Source organism: Stegostoma tigrinum, chromosome 14 (genome assembly GCF_030684315.1).
Source record: "Stegostoma tigrinum isolate sSteTig4 chromosome 14, sSteTig4.hap1, whole genome shotgun sequence".
Lineage (NCBI taxonomy): Eukaryota > Metazoa > Chordata > Chondrichthyes > Orectolobiformes > Stegostomatidae > Stegostoma > Stegostoma tigrinum.
This window is the reverse complement of record NC_081367.1, coordinates 58711292-58732979: the sequence shown is the minus strand read 5'-3', so window position 1 is coordinate 58732979 and position 21688 is coordinate 58711292. Positions and strand designations below refer to the sequence as shown.

The window sequence follows — 21688 nt, the reverse complement described above, 5'->3', positions numbered from 1 at the left end:
GTAGACACTGGCATGTTGTGAACATTTAATGAGGAGGCAGATAGATTTGTTATTAGCAATGTTTGAAGGGCTGGGGGAGTTAGCAGGAAATGGAGTTGAGGCCAAGATGATTTACGGGTGGCACAATGAGTCAGTGGTTAGCACTGCTTCCTCAGTGTGCCAGGGATCCACATTCGATAGAGACTCTGGCGATTATATGTGTGGAGTTTGCACATTCTCCCTGTGCCTGCCTGGGCTTCTTTCAGGTGCCCTGGTTTCTTCCCACAGTTCAAAGATGTGCAGGTTACATGGATTGATCATGTTAAATTGCCCTATTGTGTCCAAGGATGTGCAGGCTAGGTGGATTAGTCCTGGGAGATGCAAGATTACAGATACAGGATCAGGAGATGAGTTGGGGTAAGGTGCTGTTTGGAAGGTCAATGTGGACTCAATAGGCCAAATGGCCTGATTCCAGACTGTAGCGTTCTATGATATCAAACCTGTTCATAACAAACGGTGAGTGGGCTTGACGAGCTGAATTGCCTACTCTGACTCCTGGTTCTTATGTTCTTAATGTTCAATGCAATGTCTCATTACACTTTGATAACAAAGTGTGAAGCTGGATGAACACAGCAGGCCAAGCAGCATCTCAGGAGCACAAAAGCTGACATTTCGGAAGGGTCTAGGCCCGAAACATCAGCTTTGGTGCTCCTGAGATGCTGCTTGGCCTGCTGTGTTCATCCAGCTTCACGCTTTGTTATCTTGGATTCTCCAGCATCTGCAGTTCCCATTATCATTCTCATTACACCTTACTGGACTAATGAGCTGCAAATCAAGCCCTGTTGTTCCAGAGTCATTCCAGTTCCAAAATTAAATATAAAAGGACTCAAAATTCCGCAATTAACCTATCCTTTATGCCCAGGATGACAGACAACATGGAACAGAATTACTATTTGTTACAAATAAATCAATTCTAGCTACAAGAAAGAAATTATTAGCCGTCAACAGAAAACTCTCCTAATTAAAACTCTAACCCCCTTGTAAACTCCCCCTACATGCACTTACAGGCATGGGTGTTATGGCTCGAGGTAAAGACTGGAAAGGCAGCTCAATAGTTCCTAAGGGCTCACTGAGTTGATAGTTTTAGCTTGTAGAATCTTGTTGATCCTCAATCTTCCTTCTCCAGGTACTTTCACCTGCTTTCAGGAGGCATAGAGTGACTGGTTCACAACTTGTAAAGAGTCTCTGAAAGCATTATCCAACTCACCCTACTCCCTGAACTCTCTCAATAGTTCCTCAATGTTCCCTCTCAGGTATTTATCCAATTCCCTTTTGAAAGTTCTGATTGAATCCATTTCCTATGTCCTTTTAGGTAATGTATTCCTAATCATAACATCTTGCTGCATGAAATGTATTGTTCCATCATGTCACCTCTGGTTCTGACAATGATCTTTACCTTCGTCCTTGGTGACCAACGCTTGTGGAACTGGGAACATTTTTAGCTTATTTCCTTCATTAAAATGTTTCATGGATTGTCAAGACCTCTGTTCGATATCTTCTTTAACTTACACAATGTGCCTCATTTACAGAACAAAATTTCATTTAATTGATTTGGTTTCATCAGTCTAGAGAGAAGTCCCAACAATGTTCCTGGGTTTGGTGCGCAGGGATCATGGACAGGGTGGCTGGGGGGTGGTGGAGGGGAAGTTGTTAGAGATCAGCTTGCCTGCTTGCACGGTTGTTTCTGGTTAGCTTTCTGCATTCAGCCAATGGTCACACCCCTGGACTGGGCATTGGTCATACCAATCAGACATACAGTGCACAATATTCGGCATTTTATTTAAGAAGGGATGCAAAGGAACTGGAGATCGTTCAGAAAAGGCTGTTCTAGAATGGCTGGGTTGTGTTATGAGGAAAGGTTGGACAGGCTAGAGTTGCAACTGGAAAAGCTCAGCAGGTCTGGCAGCATCTGTGAATGAAAAACAGAGTTAACGTTTCGGGTCCAGTGCCCCTTCCTCAGGTTCTGAGGAAGGGTCACCGGGCCTGAAACGTTAACTCTGTTTTTTCCTTCACAGATGCTTCCAGACCTGCTGAGCTTCTCCAGCAACTTTATTTTTGTTCTTGATTTACAGCATCTGCAGCTCTGTCGGTTTTTATTTAGGCTTGTATCTGCTGGAGGTTCAAAAAAGAAGCAGCAACTTAGTTGAAACATTTGAGACCCTACACCCCACAGGTTGCATGAAGAAATAATGCTTCTTCTTCGGAGAGAATCTAGAACGACAGATCATTGTTTAAAAACAAAGGGTTGTTCATTTAAGACAGAGATAAGGACGAATTTTATCTCACAGTCTTTGCAGCTCTCTTCCTCAAAAGGCAGTAGAAGCAGTGTCTCTGAATAATTTTTAAGGTGAAATAATAGGTTTTTGGTAATTAAGACAGTGAAAAGTTATGGGGGTAGACTGGAATACAGAATTGAGATCATAATCACACCCTCATTTGTTTTATTGAATGAGTAGGAGACTTAAGGGCATATAGGCGGCTTCTTGCTCCTAGTTTGTATTGTTGTACATATGCACGTTAATATTCAGTCAACGGCTACACTCTTTGGTCTTCAATGATGGTTATTGCAATGCACACATGAAAGTCAATGAGTCTGGATCAAAAAGTCGGTACAATTTTTGGGTTACATTCCAAAAAAATTAGAAGGAAACATTTAATTTGTATTCTTGCTACTTTCACTTTCCAACCAGTGTCCTTGCTGCAGCTCTCTGCTAATTAAAATTCATTATTATAGCTCAGCAACTTTTTATGTGGGTGGTTCTGCCTGCCATACAAGCTAATCTCTCAAAAATATTGAGGTTGGGATGATTGTAAGGCATTCTCTCTAATCAGCCGCTGTTCTTGATTTATTCTACTTGATTCAGTTTACTACAGGGACAACAGGAAAACCAGAACTTAGCTTCTCGGTCTAAAACTTCAAATAAGGACAAAATATGTTCCCTTTTTTATTCATTCGGGGGCGTGGGCATTGTTAGCTGAGGCAACATTTATTGCGTGTCAGGAGTTGTCCTGGAGAAGGTGAGCTTCCTTCTCAAACCACTGCAGTCAATTGATGTCCAAGGTAAGAAATCTAATGAACTAAACCCTTTGCCATATAAAACAGAAATAGATCAAATGACCACATGGAATAGGTCTCCCATGTAGCTCATATGCAGAGTTACAGAGGCATGCCCCATAGAAACAGACCTTTCGGTCTAACTTGTCCATGCTGACCAGGTTTCCTAAACTGAACTAGTCCCATTTGCCCCTGTTTGGCCCATAACCGTCCCATTCATGTACCTGCCCAAATATCCCTTAAATGTTGTAATTGTACCAGCCTCTACCACTTCCTCTGGTAGCTCATTCCATATAAGCACCATCCCTCTGCGTGTAAACATTGTTCCTCAAATCCCTTTTAAATCTTTTCCCTCTCGCCTTAAACGTAATCCCTTCAGTTTTGGACTCCCTGACCCATTGGAAAAGATCTTGGCTTTTCACCCTATCCATGCCCCTCATGATTTTATAAACCTCTACAAAAGGTCACCCTTCAGTCTCAAATGCTCCAGGGGAAAATGTCCTTGCCTATCCAGCCTCTCCTTATAACTCAACTCTTCAATCCCAGCAACAACCTGCTAGATATTTTTGGCATCCTTTCTAATTTAACAACATCCTTCCTATAGCAGGGCGACCAGGATTGTATGCCATATTCGCAGAATGACAACAGTGACTGGGTTCTAATGCATGCCGTGTAACTTGGGAGGTTTTTGAGGCAAGATCATTGTTGGATCAACACAATTTGTTTTGTTGTCACTATACCTCAGTTTAAAAAGGATCCTGTGGAAAGGTTGAAGAAATGTCCGGTACCTTCCGTTAAACAGGCTCCAGAAAAAAAAAGCAGGAATAAAATGACTGCACTGACATTTGCAGAGATTCTGCAGTGTGTTGCTATATGACTCTCTCTCCCTCTGATGTGCAGATGACATTACTTATACTGTTGCAGGCACTGACTCAAATTGCAGCTATCTCTTCAGTCATGAGAACTAGTGTTTGCTCTCTGTTGTTCATGGAAATCAGTGAACTAAACCCAGAAACACCTCCAGGATCTCTCAGCCCATAATCATTTGCTGCTGGTCTTATCTTTCAGAGATTCAATATGAAATAGGAGCAGGAGACCAGGCCATTCACTACTCAACTCTGCTCCACTATTCAATATGGTAATGGTTGATCTACTGGTTTTGAATGCTAAATTTCCATCTAATCTAATGACCTCCAAGTCCAAACAAGAACCTATCCACAATCTGCTTTGAAACTGTCTTTGATGTCACCTCCAGCGCCTTCCGAGGCAGAGTTCCAAAGTTGCAAAACGCTCTGAGGGAAGAAGATTCTCCTCATCACTGTCCCAAAAGGGTGATGCCTAATTTTTAAACGTGTGGCCCCTACTTTTGGACTGACCCACAAACAGAAATAGTCTGTCCAGATCCATAATATTAGGATCTTCCAGATCTTATACAATGAAGTCCCCCAGCATTATACAGGGACAGAACTGTATAATCAAGTCATTCTTCACTTGTTTAAACTCTAGAGGGAACAAGCCCAGTTTGCGTCCAATGCATCCTCATAAGGCAACCCGCTCATTCTAGGTACCAATCTAATAAACAAAAACAGAAGTTGCTGGAAAAGCTCAGCAGGTCTGGCAGCATCTGTGAAGGAAAAAATAGAATTAACATTTCAGGTCTCGTGACCCTTCCTCAGGACTGTTCTGCACCGGACCCGAAACGTTAACTCTGTTTTTTCCCTCACAGATGCTGCCAGACCTGCTGAGTTTTTCCAGCAACTTTGTTTTTGTTCCTGATTTGCAGCATCCGCAGTTCTGTCGATTTTTACCAATCTAGTAAACCACCCTCCAAAGTATTTACATCCTTCTTAAAATAAATATATTTTGTGTGAAGATGCCCAAAATATTTGGGAACAGGGCAAGCATATTAGCCCCATTGTTGAACACCACAGCATGGAAAGGAGGCCATTTGGCCCCACTAGGATGGGTCCCACGCTTTGAAAAAGTAGGCCAGACCAGGTAAGGATGGTAAGTCCCGACCATACAGGATAATTAGTGAACCAGATGGATTTTCACAACAACGATGAGAGATTCATGGTCACCAATACCCAGACCAGCTTTCAGTTCTAGGTTTTATTCGTCAAATTGAAATACCACCAGCTGCTAATGTGGCCAATGAACCCATGTACCAGCAGCCTGTAACCAGGACCTCCGGATTGCCAGAACTGTCATCTTACAACAGTTGAAGAGAATAAAATTCTATTAGTTACCCAGGGCAGTGGGGCTGTCCCAGACTGTATGTGCACAGCATCACAGCTTATGCAAGCACAGACATCACCTTTAGCGCAGTCTGTGGATATTTAGGGCTCACAGGGGATCCAAATTAAAACCTGCTTCCAATAAAATCAGACACAAAATATGCAGTCATATTGCATCTTTATTGTAGCAACGTCGCCACAGTTGCTGTACTGGTGCGCAAGCAGGTCAGAATTCACACCACACTAGGTAAAGCCTCAGGTGACTGTCTGTGTGGAGTTTGCACATTCTCCCCACGTCTGCATGGGTTTCCTCCGGGTGCTCCAGTTTCCTCCCACAGTCCAAAGCTGTGCAGGCTAGGTGGTTTGGCCATGCTAAACTGCCTGTAGTGTTCAGGGGTGTGTGGGTTCTAGGGGGATGGGTCTGGGTGGGATGTTCTGAGGGGCGGTGTGGACTTGTTGGGCCAAAGGGCCTGTTTCCACAGTGTAGGGAATCTAATCTAACCTAAAGACAAGTTAGGACAGTGACTAAAAGCTGAATCAAACAGGAAGGTTTTTAAGAATGTATTTAAAGAGGGGAGAGATTTAACACTGAGATACAGTACTAGTGGCGATAGATCTGTCACTATATAACACTAGGGTACAGTACTGGTGAGGACAGGTCTGACACTATGTAACACTGGGACACAGTCCTAGTGAGGAAAAGTCTGACACTGTGTTACAGTAGGACACAGTCCTGATAGGACAGGTCTGTCACTGTATAACACTGGGGTACAGTACAGGAGGGCACAGATATGTCACTGTATAACACTGGGGTACAGTACCGGTGGAGACAGGTCTGTTACTGTATATCACTGGGGTACAGTACAGGAGAGGACAGGTCCATCGCTGTATAACATTGGGGTACAATACTGGTGGGGATAGGCCTGTTACTGTATAACACTGGGGTACAGTAGCGGTGGGTACAGGTCTGTTACTTGCATAACACTGGGGTACAGTACTGGTGGGGACAGGTCTGACACTATGTAACACTGGGACACAGTCCTCGTGACGAAAAGTCTGACGCTGTGTGACACTGGGACACAGTCCTGATAGGGACAGGTCTGTAACTGTATAACACTGGGGTACAGTACTGGGGGGACAGATTTGTTACTGTATAACACTGGGGTACAGTACTCGGGGGGACAGGTCTGTTATTGTGTAACACTGGGGTACATTACTGCGGAGGACAGGCTTGTTACTGCATAACACTGGGATACAGTACTGGTGGAGATAGGTCTGTTATTGTGTAACACTGGGGTACTGTACTGGGGTGGACAGGTCTGTTACTGTATACCTCTGGGATACAGTACTGTGTGTGTGGGGGGGGGGCAGAGACAGGTCTGTTATTGTGTAACACTGGGGTACAGTATTGGTGGGGACAGGTCTGTTACTGTATAACACTGGGGTGCAGTACTGGTGGGGACAGGTCTTTTCCTGTGTAACACTGATATACAGTAATTGGGGTACTGATCAATCACTTTATCATGCTGTGATAAAGCAGTGGCAGAGATTAGGTCTGTCGCCAGAGTGGGAGGAACCAGGTATGAACAAACTTCAATGCATTAGAAATATGTGACATCAATATTCTACAATATAACAGGTTAACAGCTATCCCCGCTGTGGTGTATCAGCATAAGTGCGGCCACTGAACTGACATTCCAAATGTGAAGCAAACACATTTCACAATAAAGATCTCTACTTCCCCCTTCTGTACAGAATGGGTAGAACAAAATTTGTAACACTAAACACAAGACCTGCATTCACAGTGAAGTGTGTTGATGGCTGATGTTATTTGTTATTGCGGATGTTTGTGTCACAGAGGAAGGCTATTTAGCCCTTTTATTAATTAGAGGAATTCAATGTTAATTTCCCTGTTCTCCCCATTTAATACAGGCTCTGTCTGTTCATGCACATGCTACTGGGGTGACGCAGCAGAAAAGGTAGCTATTCCACCCATTGTGCTCATGCGAGCTCCTCCCTGGCTCTTCTCCATTAGCTCTGGAACTTTTTTTGTTCTCTTTTATACAATTTCCTTCAGAAACGTCCTACAGGTTAAGCTGCCAACAAATCCCTTTTGCAACTTTCCAGAGGACATGCACAGTTCCCAAAATGGATTCACTCATCATTTTGCAACATGCTAAGCTAACTCCGCCTTCTATGTCTTTAGTCAAATCATCTATTTCCCAGCCTTTAGCTGCTTTGGAGATTGTAGAATCTGAGCCACCTCCCAGCCCTGGGTCAGATCATTTCAAACCTTCTCTTAGCTCAGTGACTCGGAAGCGATAACCTTGATAGCTGAAGATCCTCAGCCATTGTGATGTGATACTTTTGTTCGCTCCTGTAACCAGGTCATATAGTACTCAATGAACTTTTATTACAGCTCCTGTATATGCACATGTACACAAGAAACACAGGCACTTGCGCATCTGGGCTCAGGTTAAACAATTCAGATGCGTTGCAGCAAGCTTCCCTCAGTGAGCAAGCTTCCCTCAGTGCTACAATGGGACAGAGCTCAATAAGATGGAGACTGAGTATTTCATACCATCAGATCACATCTCATGATGTGGCGAAGACACAAGAGCATGTCCCTTAAAGGTATATCATTCGTTAGCCATAACAGAGAAACCAACTTCTCCCTGTTTAAAAAGGAACAGAATCCCAAAATAGCATTGCTGTACATGGGTACATTTTGTCAATTCTACAAATTTAGAGATGTAAAACTAGTGTTAAAAAGATTAATAATTCAGATTTCAATATAATGTTCTGAGAACTCATCCTATACTGACAACTGTCTTCCCACCTGCACAGGTGTGTGTTATTCTCGCTCAGTTTCTGGCTGGCAATTTGTTTGCTTTCCTGCTGGTTGCTGCCATTCAGCATCAACAAATCGTCTTCGGATTTTTCTTCCTCATATTCTGCAATGATTGACGTGCTTGGCCTCAGCTGGCTTCTGTTCCTTTTCAATGAAGTATCATGATCGGTAATGACTTCATACAACCTGAGCCATCGTGTATCTTAGAACCCTTTGTTAATATCCAAGAATTTGAGACCGGATTTTTGACTCGCACTCTCTATCCAACGTGAAATAGTTCTCGAGCTGTTCACTGGTCATGTATCTATTTCATTGCTGAAGAGGAAAGTTCTGTGCTCCTTTCATTCTCACCACTATGGGTGCAGTTTCAGTCTCATTAACACCATAATCTGTGCATTCTGGTTGTCCTGCCACCTCAGGACCGTCATCATCTAGTTGACACAAAATTTGGCCCTACAGGGAGTTCACACCAAATAAAGGAACCATCACATCACATGATGTCACACCAGTATTGGCTTGAATGGAAGAAAACAAATGGTGCAACAACTGACCACTGTACACAAGTAAGCTTCTTCAAGTTAAGAAATCACTTCTTAGAGTTCAAATCACTGCTTGTTTTGAACAGAAGGGCTCTGTGGTTAAATTCCCTTTGTCTCCTTTGATGTTCAACATTAGTTGGAAGACTTTAAGCTCCTGTTTTGCTTCTAAGCCTACATCTGGGTGGTACAGTGGTTAGCACTGCTGCCTGACAGGGACCTGGGTTCAATTCCAACCTGCAGAGACGATCTGTGTGGAGTTTGCACATTCTCCCTGTATCTGTGTGGGTTTCCCCTAGGTGCTCAGGCTTCCTCCCACAGTCCAAAGATGTGCAGGTTAGGTGGATCAGCCATGATAAGTTGCCACATGATACACAAGGATGTGTGGATTATGGGGATAGGGTGGAGTGTTGGGTCTGGGTGGGATACCCTTCAAAGGATCAATGCAGACCTGATGGGCCAATGGCCTCTTTCTGCATTGTAGGGAATTTATGATTTGAAAAAAAGCCAAGGTACAGCAGGTTAGAAGATTTACATGAGGAAATTGAAATTGCGTTTTTTAAGAAATTTTGCAAAAGAGATAGGAGGCTTTTAGGTTGATAGGTCATGAACGTTAAGTGAAAAGAAGGTAAATTTGCTTCCTGGCCATTTAAGTTGGACATCTGTACTAATGTAAAGTTAAATAAACTATGGTTTGTCTTCTGAATATATTATGATTTACAGCTGTCTAATCTTCACAAAGGATTGTTTTCTAAGCAGCTACTGGAACTTACAATCACATTGCCACCATAATGAGAAGTGAACAGGTAGCAGACATTGCAATGAGATACATACATAACACTTGAATGGGATCAGAGTCACATTGTACTAAAGGATTCCATGAGATTTTATTACAGCTCTTGGTATCTACATATATACAGTACAGTCTCATGCATTTGCATGACTGCAGCTCAAGATAAGCAATTTGAATGTGCTGTAACAAGTTTTTTTCCTCAGTGCGTCATGCTGCAAAGAGACAGAGCTCGGAAAGGTGGAGGCTGACAGCTTTATGCCATCAGGTCACGTGCCATGATACGGTGATTAAATCATGGGCATGCCCCTTAAAAGTATATCACATATCTGCTGGGAGACACGACACAACGGCCATCAGTAGGTTTCCAGTCCATCAGACTACTGTCTATTCCCTGGTATCCATTTCCTCTTATATCTTTCTAATTGGCCATGTGAGCCTAAAGTTTTAGCAAAGATCTGTAGCTCGGGTTGTGAGTGTGAGTGAGGTTGCTGACTTGCTCACTGAGCTGGCTTGTTTTTGTTCAGCTGCTTCATCACCACAGTAGGTGACATCATCAGTGGAGCCTCCGATGAAGCGAGGTTATTCTACTCCACTCGGAATTTATACTGTCTGGCCCGTTATGGAAAGCTCATCGTGTCAGCAGCAAAACGACACGACAAACTTTCCCTCGTATCAGTACACTCGGACAATGAAGGCTATCAGTTTAACTGGGACAAGGTGACCATAGTAGCCCAACTCAAACATAGACATGCACGGGAATTCATAGAGACATGGTTCTCCACCCATGATGCAATCAACAAACATATAGAATTGGACCCCCTGTATACAAACACATACACAGCAAAACCGGAAATGACCCTACTCACCATAATGGACCAGACAGTATAAATTCCAAGTGGAGTATCACAAATTACCCATCCCTCATCAATGTACTGTTGTAGACTTGCTCACCAAGCCGGTGTGTTTGGTTGCAGACATTTCATCACCCTGCTAGGTAACATCATCAGTGCACCTCCAGTGAAACGTTAGTGTTCTGTCCCACTTTTTCCCTGGTATGTCTTTGTTTGTCTTGTGCTATTATAGATGTGTTGTCCCAGTTGAATATGTGTCCTTCTTTGTCTGTGTGTATCGAGACCAGTGAGAATTGGTCGTGTCTCTGGGTGGCTGGTTGATGTTCGTGTATCCTATGGTCTACGTAATGTTTAAAGAAAGCCACCCCAGCAAACCGAAGTATATAAATATGAGCACCACCGCTTCACTGGAGGCGCGTTGATGATATTACCTAGCAGGGTGACGAAACATCCGCAATCAAACACACCGGCTCAATGAGCAAGTCTACAACCTCATCCACAACCCGAGCTACAAATCTGCTCAAAAACTTTAATCAATGAGTGGTGTTGAGTGTGAGGTACTAAAGAGGAAGTCGAGTCTATGGATTAAGTCTATGGAACCCAATTCAAAATCCACCCATTTCACAGAGGTAATATTTGATGCATGGTTCACCAAGTTCTCCACCACAAGGGGTTTCCTTGCCTTATATCCGAGTCAGTTGTAGACTTACTAATAGATAGTGATGACGGCAATAACACCACTGTTTATAGCCAAGAGTTAGACTCATGGTTTGGTGCATCTGCTCATATGGGAAGCTAAAAATTTTAATACAGAGGGTCCTGTGGTTTACAGATGGAAAGAACATGTACACATGTCGATTTCAAACAAGTGACGGCCATTTTCTGGTTCATTCCCCAAGGTACTGAATGCCTTGACCATCAGTGTCTGGCTAAAGCTTGGCAGTTAACTGTCTGTAATCATCTAACTGGTACATTCTTCATGGCAACATCCCTCCAACTGAAGTCCACATGTAAACAATTCACCATAAAATGTTGCACTCCTTGGTATTGATATCACTGCAAATTGTCCTGATGGGGGCGAGAAAGAAACTTTGACAAAATACGCGACTTGTGAGCAATAACTAGAATGACTCTTGTATCATATACTGGGATGTTAGAAAATAAACTCTATGGACTTGTCAAAAGAAAGACCAATGTTCATGCGCACTAATATGCCAGCACTCCACTCTCAGGCCTATACACTGAGTTAGCACGCTGATGTTGTTGGTGTCTGCCACGGTTCAGTGTATAGTGCTCACACTCCTGGGTCAGCAAGTCATGGGCTCAAGGCCTTTTTCTGACTTCTGTGTATAATCTAGGCTGGCTCTTCCTCACACTAGTGAGGGAGCGCTGCACTGCTGGATGTGCCATCACAAACTGTGTCCATCTGACCTCTTGGATGAATGTAAAAAGATTCCACGGTGATTGTGCCAAAGAGGAACGGAGGGATTCTCCTGTGGCTCAATATTTATTGCTCAACTGACACCTAAAAACGGGTCTCTTCATTCGTTTATAGATATTAGGTGTCACTACAGGGCCATCATTTGTTGCCCATCCCTAATTGCCCTTGAACTCCTGAGGTGGCTTATTAGGCCAATTCAGTATGCAGTTAAGCAAAAAAAGGGGCCTGGAGTCACATGTAGGTCAGACCAGGCAAGGATGGCAGATTTCCTTCCCCAAGGAGCACTGGTGACCCAAATGGGTTTTTATTGCAATTGACAATGATGTCACGACTACCCCTTTTTTTACATTTATGAACTGATTTTAAATTCCATTGGCAGCAATAGTGGGATTTGAACATGTGTCCCAATACCCCGGGCCTCCAAATCACCAGTCCATTATATTACCACACTTCCACTCTTTCTTGCTGTTTGTGGAATCTGGTGTGTAAATTAAGTGCTGAATGTCTTTAGCATCAAGTAATACCCTCCAGGAATTATGAAGCTATTTGGGTTTATCCTGGAGTTATGTAAACAGGCTGACAGCCGAGGTCACATGCTCCTACTCGACTTGAACCCAAAACCTCGGAGAGAAGTGGTTTTTCAGGTTCTTCTCCCAAATGCGCTACGCCCTGAGCAGCGGCAGCTCAGGAATGTTACCCGGCAGCTTGGCACACTGCTGGCTGGAAGATGGGCTCTGCTCAACACTGCCCTGTCTCTCTACGTTTCCAGAGCGGCATCTCTAACCCTAGGAGGTGAGCAAGCAATTTCTGACATTTCAGTAGTCCCTCCCATCCCAGAGGCGGCTGGTCTCTGGTGTGTGACAGGTCGACTCATGAGAGCAGGAGGTGGGGAAAACCAGCCGCTTGGAGTCCTGGCCACATCAGTAATGTCACGTTGAGCACTTTATACGGACATTGAGATACGAACTCGCTGACCACGTGAGCCAGAGACAGCCCCGGGACTGAGCAGAAGCAGCACTATTAGGGAAAACCCCTCGTCGCTCTCCACAACAAAGAGAAACAAGCAACACAACAGGAATGGGAAACACTCACCCGGTGCAGAAGCCTGCATGGCTGAGACAGTCTGCAAGCCCCCAGTGTCCAATGGGTATTACGGCACTTAAAAAGGTTTGAGGGGTGAACAATGTCCCCGGGATAGACTCTGTTTTGGGCTGTGCCCAGACCGCAGAGAGCGAGCGCTGTCGTGAATCTGCATCACCTCAATGTCAGCAGCACGGGTGATGTGATGCAACACTGCATTATCATCGGATCTGTTTGTATCGAACAACAACTAAAATCCTTTCTGCCGCCAGGCACACCTGTGCCACAGGCAGTGAAAGCACCCCGCAGCTAATCTGAGCGACTACAGCTCAACCACAGTCTCACCCAAGACTGGGACTGAGTGCCCACTCCTTCCCATGAACAATCCCCTTGGCTGGACCAGGACAGGGGCAGGAACTCAGGAGGAATTTTCTAAGCGGTTACCCCCTGGGAAAGGATACTGATTAAATTATCCGGCAGGAGATGGAACTGGGAGCAGAATGAGGGTGGTGGGAGTCTGGAAACACTGTCAGAAAGGGTGGTTATGACAGAAAAATCTGGAACATTCAAGCACTATTTAGGTATTTACTTGTGGTGTTCTTGCCTCGAGGGCTATGGGCCCAAAACTGGGAAATAAGTTGACAGTGTCACACCTTTGTGTCTGGAGCAGCCAACAATGGGCCAAATGGCCTCCATACAAATGTTTATGAATTTACGAGATGCCATTCATCCCCTTAAAACACTTTCACAATTCAATCAGATCATGGCTAAACTGTGTTAACCCCTAACTATCCACCTTCAAACTTACAACACAGGAAGAGGCAGTACCCTTGTCTGCTTTCTAGAGGGACCGCTCTCTCCATGACTCCCTTGTCCGCTCCACATTCCCCTCCAACCCCACCACACCTGGCACCTTCCCCTGCAACCGCAGGAAGTGCTACACCTGCCCCCACACCTCCTCCCTCACCCCCATCCCAGACCCCAAGAAGACTTCCCACATTAAGCAGATGTTCACCTGCACATCTGCTAATGTGGCATACTGCATCTGCTGTACCCGTTGTGGCTTCCTCTACAGTGGGGAAACCAAGCTGAGGCTTGGGGACTGCTTTGCAGAACACCTCTGCTCGGTTTGCATTAAACAACTGCACCTCCCAGTCGCGAACCATTTCAACTCCCTCTCCCATTCCTTAGACGACATGTCCATCCTGGACCTCCTGCAGTGCCACAATGATGTCACCCAAAGGTCGCAGGAACAGCAACTCATATTCCACTTGGGAACCCTGCAGCCCAATGGTATCAATGTGGACTTCACAAGCTTCAAAATCTCCCCTCCCCCTACTGCATCCCAAAACCAGCCCAGCTCGACCCTGCCTCCCTAACCTGTTCTTCCTCTCACCTATCCCCTCCTCCCACCTCAAGGCACACCCCCATTTCCTACCTACTCACCTCATCCCGCCCCCTTGACCTGTCGGTCCTCCCTGGACTGATGTATCCCCTCCTTCCCTCCCCACCTACACTCACCACTACTGGCTCCATCCCTGCTTCTTTGACCTGTCTGTCTCCTCTCCATCTATCTTCTCCTCTGTCCATCTTCGATCCGCCTCTCCCTCTCTCCCTATTTATTTCAGAACCCTCTCCCTCTGCCCATTTCTGATGAAGGGTCTAGGCCCAAAATGTCAGCTTTTGTGCTCCTAAGATGCTGCTTGGCCTGCTATGTTCATCCAGCTTCACACTTCATTATCTCAGATTCTCCAGCATCTGCAGTTCCCATTATCTCTGTTAGAGTTCAATTGTTCCGTTTGATTATCTGATCTCTTCTCACAGTGGGTGATTGGTTACTCTAAGTCCACAACCAGGCTTAAAGTAAAGGAGATAGCTCAGAAGCTACGAGAAACTGAGCTGGTAGTGTCATTTTGTGGCTGCAGACATTTTAAAATGCTTGCAAATAAACCTTTTGCACATTTAGAGCGCAGTGTAATTTCTTCATTGCTCTGAGATATGTAAAACATACAGACCATTCATCCCTCACCTCTGACAGAACTAATTTATCCCTATCCCTACTTTGCTCCCATGATCCCACAGATTATTCTCTTCAAGTTGTCTTGACATCCCTAGGGAATAAGATTCTACCAGCGTCTCCAGTACAGTGTTCCAGAATTCCAAACTCCACATTGAATAGTAATTAAAAACTGACTGCAGACTCTTGAGGTCACTTGACCCGAAACATTCACTCTGATTTCTCTCCACAGATGCTGCTAGACCTGCTGAGCTTTTCCAACGATTTCTGTTTTCCTCTCCACATTGAATGAATAGGTTTTCCTGAAATTCCTTCTCATTGATTTGCCAATTATTTTGCATCTTTGACCTCTGGTCACTGGCACACTTCCCCTAACAAATGACTTCTCTGCCATTGCTCTATCAAATCCAATCAAACAATTAGCTGCTTTGCTTTTTAATTCACTCACAGGATGTGAGCATGGGTTAGCTGTGGGTGAGATGCTCTTCAGAAGGCCTGTGCCAGCTCAATGGGCTGAATGGCCTCTTGCTGCACTGTAGGGATTCTATGGCTCTATAAAGACTGTTTCAAACAAACAGTGATAAAGATATGAAAGTTAACTTGATTCTTAACAAGTGTCTTGGGATTTTAAAAACATCGAAAGCAAAAAAAAATCAAATGCAGAAATAACAGAACTCTACTTGCAACTAATATCTGTCCCTGCCCTTTAATGCGTACATAACAACACAAAATCGATAAAATAACTTTCTATGGTGAATTTAGCTGCTATCAGCCATAACAATTCTGCCTCATTTGATGCAAAGGGGAGCCAGGCATTCATAAAGTAAAACCAGGAAAATTGGCAAATACCACACAGTAGTTCAACAAGTCCAATATTCTTCAAAATGGAGGTCTACTATGTCCATTCCAAATGTTGTTTTCATCCTCTTTAGATGCCTATTTTACACAGATGAAGTCACAGCAACCTAACACGCACTGAAATTTTTGGATTTCTACATTCATTCATGCATCTGGTCCTCACCTGAAATTTCAGTTCATAGTTAATAACAAGCACCACTAATCTCACTGCGACTCAGAGACAGTTACACAAGACCCTTTGAAATCATTCTGCAAACCCTGTTCAAACCCGGAACTCGACTCCCTGCCCTGGTCCCTAAACTTGGACGAGGAAAGGACAATGCTGTCCTCTGCTGACAGACTGTAGGCATTACAAGCTCTTTCAGAGATGAAATTCTGCTCAGTCCCTCCAAAGTTCTCTCTCTCCCATTACACACACACACACACACAAAAGCGCAGTCACACATGCACAGGAATACACACACACACACACACACACACATACAAATTCCACAGCCCAAGTTTTGTTCAAGCAATAATTTAAACAAAATCAAACCTTGCCAAAGATCCAATTGTAATTATTCCTCAGGTACCACCATGCAGTTTAAGAAAGGATGGGTTGAATAGAGGTTAAACAGGAGAAAGCTGTTCAGTTTGTTGTGCATGCTTGTCTACTCAATCAGAGCACAGTTGACCTGACTCTTAGTTCCATTTAACCAATGTGGATCCATATTCATTAATACTCTTGGCCAACAAAAATCTATCAATCACAATTTTGAAAATAAGGTGTGGAGCTGGATGAACACAGCAGGCCAAGCAGCATCAGAGGAGCAGGAAAGCTGATGTTTCAGGTCTGGACCCTACTTCAGAAGGGTCCAGACCCAAAACGTCAGCTTTCCTGCTCCTCTGATGCTGCTTGGCCTGCTGTGTTCATCCAGCTCTATCCCTTGTTATCACAGATTCTCTAGCATCTGCAGTTCCTACTATCACTGAACAGTTTTGAAAATGCCCACTTTCCTGTTTGTTCATCAAATGTGGGCATCCCTGGCTGGTCCAGTATTCATTGCTCATCCCAAAGTTTTGTTGTAGGTGGTGGTGAATTCTCTTCTTGAACTGCTGCTGCAGTTGAAGTGTAGGACAATCAGAATGCTTCTAGGAAGGAAATTCCAGGATTGTGACCCAGTGACGCTGAAGGAACAGGGATATATTTCCAATTCTGGATGGTGTATGTCTTGGAGAGGAACTTGCAGGTGGTGGTCTTCCAACATATTTGCTGTTCTTGTCCTTCAAAATGGTAAGGGTTGTGGGTTTGGCTGTCAGAGGACGCTACTGAAATAACTCCACAAAGGCTGGTACCATGTTGCCTAGAGTGAGCAGAACCTTCAACACTCCTGTATATATCTGTCAGCCAGGTCTCCCTGACTGGACCAGATAACAGCCATAATTCGGGAACTCATTCTATTAGGTCCACTTAGCTGAGCTTGTTCCCAACACTACATCCCTCCCCCTCCAAATCCGGGGATCCAAGTCCATTTTTTTTTCTGTGGCTTGTTCTGGGGTGTTTTCACTCAGGTCTTTCCCTCCATCTTGTAGACAGTGCACACTGATTAAAGACAACAGCTTTGAGCAACTAGTGAGAGAAAATAACTGACTTTCAGGCATTTTCTAAATCTACACATTTTGAGATGTTAACACACACTTCTGAAATAGGTGGGACTAGAACACAGGCCTTCTGGTTCAGAGGTAGGATACTACTAATGTGCCATAAGAGCACTTCTTCAGGTACTGTTATGGCATGCAGACACACAAAACACACAACACATGCCCTACGCTTCTAGCAGTCCAAAGACCTCTCCCTGTGTCATTAACACCCACAAGCTGTTCCACTATTAGGCACTATCAGGAACTACAGAACTGTCCAGCTGATGAGCTTTGACATCTATGGCCACTGACTATTGCACACACTAATCAGCTACCTGTTGCCTGCCAAATCACATTCTACACAAAAGTCCCAAGTGTTTTGCGGTCTACTATCATCTCCCCTGCACCCCCCACCCCCCACAACTTGTACAAAACAACAGTCTAAATATCCCACACAGTGTATTTCAGTAACTTGTTTTTAAAAGTGCAGTAATTCCTTTTCTAGCCCTTGGTTTTAAAACACAGTCCTTCTTCCATTTTTGTCCATCAAGATATGGAAAATGAAAGAATATCGCCTTTACATTAAGCCAAACCTGAATACTGTCCGGGTCTTGCTGCATTTTGACGTTTGCAATTCCTCAGACAATGAACACTGAACAATCATCAATGAACATCCCCACCTCTGACCTTTATGTGAAGGTCACTGAAGTAGCTGAAGATGTTTGGGTCAAGGACACTACTCTGAGGAGAAACTCCTGCAGAGATGACCTGGAGCTGAGATGACTGACCTCCAACAATAATGACCATCTTCCTATGTGCCAGGTATCACTCCTACCACCATAGAGTTTCGCTCACTATTGCAGATTTGTAAGAGTTCCTTCACGCCACATTGTGTCAAATGCAGTCTTGATATCAAGGAAGTCACTCTCACTTCAACTCTGGAATTCAGCTCCTTTTTGTCCATATTTAGACAAAGGTTGTAATGAAGTCAGGAACTGAGTGGCCCTGGTGGAACCCAAGCTGGGTGTCACTGAGCTGGTGCTGCAATGATAACGCTGTTGATGACACCTTCCATCACTTTACTGATGATTGAGAGTAGACTGTTGGGGCGGTAATTGGCCAGGTTGTGTTTGCCCGACATTTTGTGGACGGGACATACCTAGGCAGTTTCCCACATTTACAGTTAGATGCCAGTATTGTAGCTGTTCAGGCACAGCTTGGCCAGGAGAGTGACATATTCTAGAGTACAAGTCTTCAGAAATGGAGGAGTAAGGCCAATTCCTAGAAAGGGATTTACGCACGAAGGCAGGGCTGAGGTGGTAAATGAAAACTTTGCATCTGTCCGCATCAAGGAAGTAGATATTACCCAGGTGACAGTGAGAGGTTGGAAATTCAGATGGCAGAAAGCTAGTCAGTCGATGAAGAGGAGATACTAAATGTCTATACTTAATACAACATCAAGACTGGATGTGATGCACCTAACAATACTGAAGGAAATCAAATTGGAAACTTCACAGGCATTGGCCATCACTACTTTAGTCTTTCTTCAACTCAGCGTAGGTGCAAACATGATAGCCTTGTTCAGAAAAAAAGTGCAAAGATAATCCCAGCAACAACAGTAGATGGTTTAAGTTTTTAGTTGTGGAAAACTTCCAGAATAATGATTTCAGGATAGAATTAATAGTGACATGGACAAATGGGTGTTTAATTTGGGGCAGCCAGAATATGTTTTTTTAAGTAAAATCATGTTGAACTAACTTGTTTGAGTTTTTCAAAAAGCTTAAGAGAAAGGGTTGATCAGGGTAATACTGTTGGTGTGGTGTACATGGACTTTGCAAGAGTGGCCCACAAATTGATGGTAAACTGTGTGGATGGCATGAGAGATCAGATGATGAAGGGGGTTATGAAGAAGTTGTGAGTAGGAAAAAGCTTGGCAGATGACACAGAATCTGGGAAGATATTAGGTTTGCTCCTTGGCAGGAATAATAGAGGAGTGGATATTATTTCAATGCAGAAAGACTGCAGAAAGCTGCAGCGCACAGGGGATTTGGGGGACCATGTCCATAAATCATAACACAATCTATCATACAAGTTCAGCAGGTAATAGGGAAAACAAATTGGAATGTTAGCAAATATTTCAAGGAGAAATGGAGTTTAAAAATAGGGAAACCTTGCTAAAACCATGCCATGCACTAGTGCGTCCACAGCGCGAATACTGTAAACAGTTTTGGGCCCCTGAGGAATACTGCATTGGCATTGGAGGCAGTCCAGATATGGTTCCTTGGGTTGATCCCCACATATGATGGCATTTATGAGGAAAGCTTGAGTAGTTTGGTCCTGCACTCATTCGAGTTTAGAAGAATGAGAGGCGACATTATTAATACATACAAGATTCCGAAGGGTCATGAGAGGGTAAATGTGGAAAGGTAAGACCAGAGGACATAATCTGAGAGGAAGGAGTTTCCCAATTCAAACAATGTGGAGGAATTTCTTCCCTCAGTTGTGAATCTGTGGAATTCTTCACTGCAGAGAGCTATAAAACCATGATGTTGCATATATTTCAAAGCTGAGAGAGATTTTTAATCAGTCAGGGAATCTAGGGTTCTATGAAAAATTAGGAGAGTAGAGCTGAAGATTGTCAGATCAGCTACGATCTCATCACCTGGCAGAGCAGGCTCAATGGGCTGAACGGCCTGTACCTTCTGCATCTTTTGGGTTGATACAATGCTGCAGAACAGCCTCAGGAGCAAAGCTGGAGCTTGTAGAATAAAAGAGACACCAGTAACATGTGGACAGACTGGCTCCATGAAAGGAAGCACAGCATTTATTTCAGAATCCTCTCCCCATCCCCCTTTTCTGATGAAGGATCTAGGCACGAAACGTCAGCTTTTGTGCTCCTAAGATACTGCTTGGCCTGCTGTGTTCATCCAGCTCTACACTTTGTTATCCAGCAATGGTCATTAAATATTTTTGGGGCTGGAGAAGCCCATGTGGCAAGATTCCCCATGAGCTACTATTGGGGCCAACACATTTCCAATATATAGAACATAGAACAATACAGCGCAGAACAGGCCCTTTGGCCCTCGATGTTGCGCCGACCTGTGAACTAATCTAAGCCCATCCTCCCTACACTATCCCATCATTATCCATATGCTTATCCAAGAACTGTTTAAATGCCCCTAATGTAGCTGAGTTAATGGCATTGGCAGGCAGGGCGTTCCACGCCCTTACCACTCTCGGAGTAAAGAACCTGCCTCTAACATCTGTCTTAAATCTATCACCCCTCAATTTGTAGCTATGCCCCCTTGTACTAGCTGAAGTCATCATCCTCAGAAAAAGACTCTCACTGTCCACCCTGTCTAATCCACTGATATTAATGCTTTGGGTATTCATGTAGAGGGGAAAATTACAAAGTTTGCTGATGATACAAAACTGTGAGGAGGTCAGTGTAGAACTATTAAAGGAAATAGACAAGAAGATGGAATGGTTGGATAGACCACAGATAAAGTTCAATGTGGAAAATTGTAAGGTGATAACGTTTTGGTAGAAAGGACATGAGAGGGATAGTTTAAAAAAAGGATATTTTTTAAAAGGTGTGCAGGAGCAGAGACCTGGGTGTATACACAAATAGGCCAAAGCTGGAAGTACAGAGAGGTTTTAACAGAGCAAACAATATTGTTGGCGTAGAGTACAGGAGCAGGGATGTGACACTGAACTTGTATTAGACACCGGTTAGACCTCAGCTGTCGGATTGTCTACAATTCTGGGTGCCACACTATGTGAAGGATATAAACACACGAGAGAGAATGCAAAAACGATTGATGACAACGGTTCCAGGGATAGGAAATATCAGTGGTGAGGACAGATGCAAGAGTTGGGACTGTTGTCAATCGAACAAAAAGGCCAAGTGGAGTGAGTACTTTAAGGCATGGAATCGATGGTCTGGAATTGTGGCAGAGGCAGCTTCAGTAATGTCCCAGTGGGCATTGGGTGATTATCTGAATAGAAACAACATACAGCGGCATGGGGTAAAAGCAGAAGATTGGCATCGAGTCAATATGCTGATTTGGACAACCAGTGCAGACGGGAGGGGCTGAATGGCATCTATGCTGTAATAATTGTGTAACATTGCGAATGAAAGGGTATTGCTTCAGAGAGGAGGAGATGGGGATAACGTCAAGGGAACTCAAAGAATTGTTCCAGGCCTGAGGCAGAAAAGGAGCATCATTAGGTGACAGGTGTTGCCTCCTCACAGTGAACTCGAGTAAAGCTGCTTAAATGTTTACCAAAGCAAACAATCAGCTGAGCCA

At 44.1% G+C, this 21688-nt stretch overlaps 1 protein-coding gene across 3 annotated transcripts in view; it reads right to left on the bottom strand.

Annotated features, from left to right (window-relative positions):
- fgf12a (fibroblast growth factor 12a) overlaps positions 1-21688 on the bottom strand; it is a 309702-nt gene that overhangs the window by 167597 nt on the left and 120417 nt on the right. Inside the window, exon 1 of one of the 3 annotated variants that reach the window (XM_048542643.2) lies at positions 12896-13066. The exons of the other annotated variants lie outside the window; for them this stretch is intronic. Coding sequence (XP_048398600.1) covers positions 12896-12914 — 19 coding nt within the window. The 5' untranslated portion in view covers positions 12915-13066. Of the gene's footprint in view, positions 1-12895; positions 13067-21688 lie in introns of those variants that run through there. 3 annotated transcript variants of the gene reach the window in all.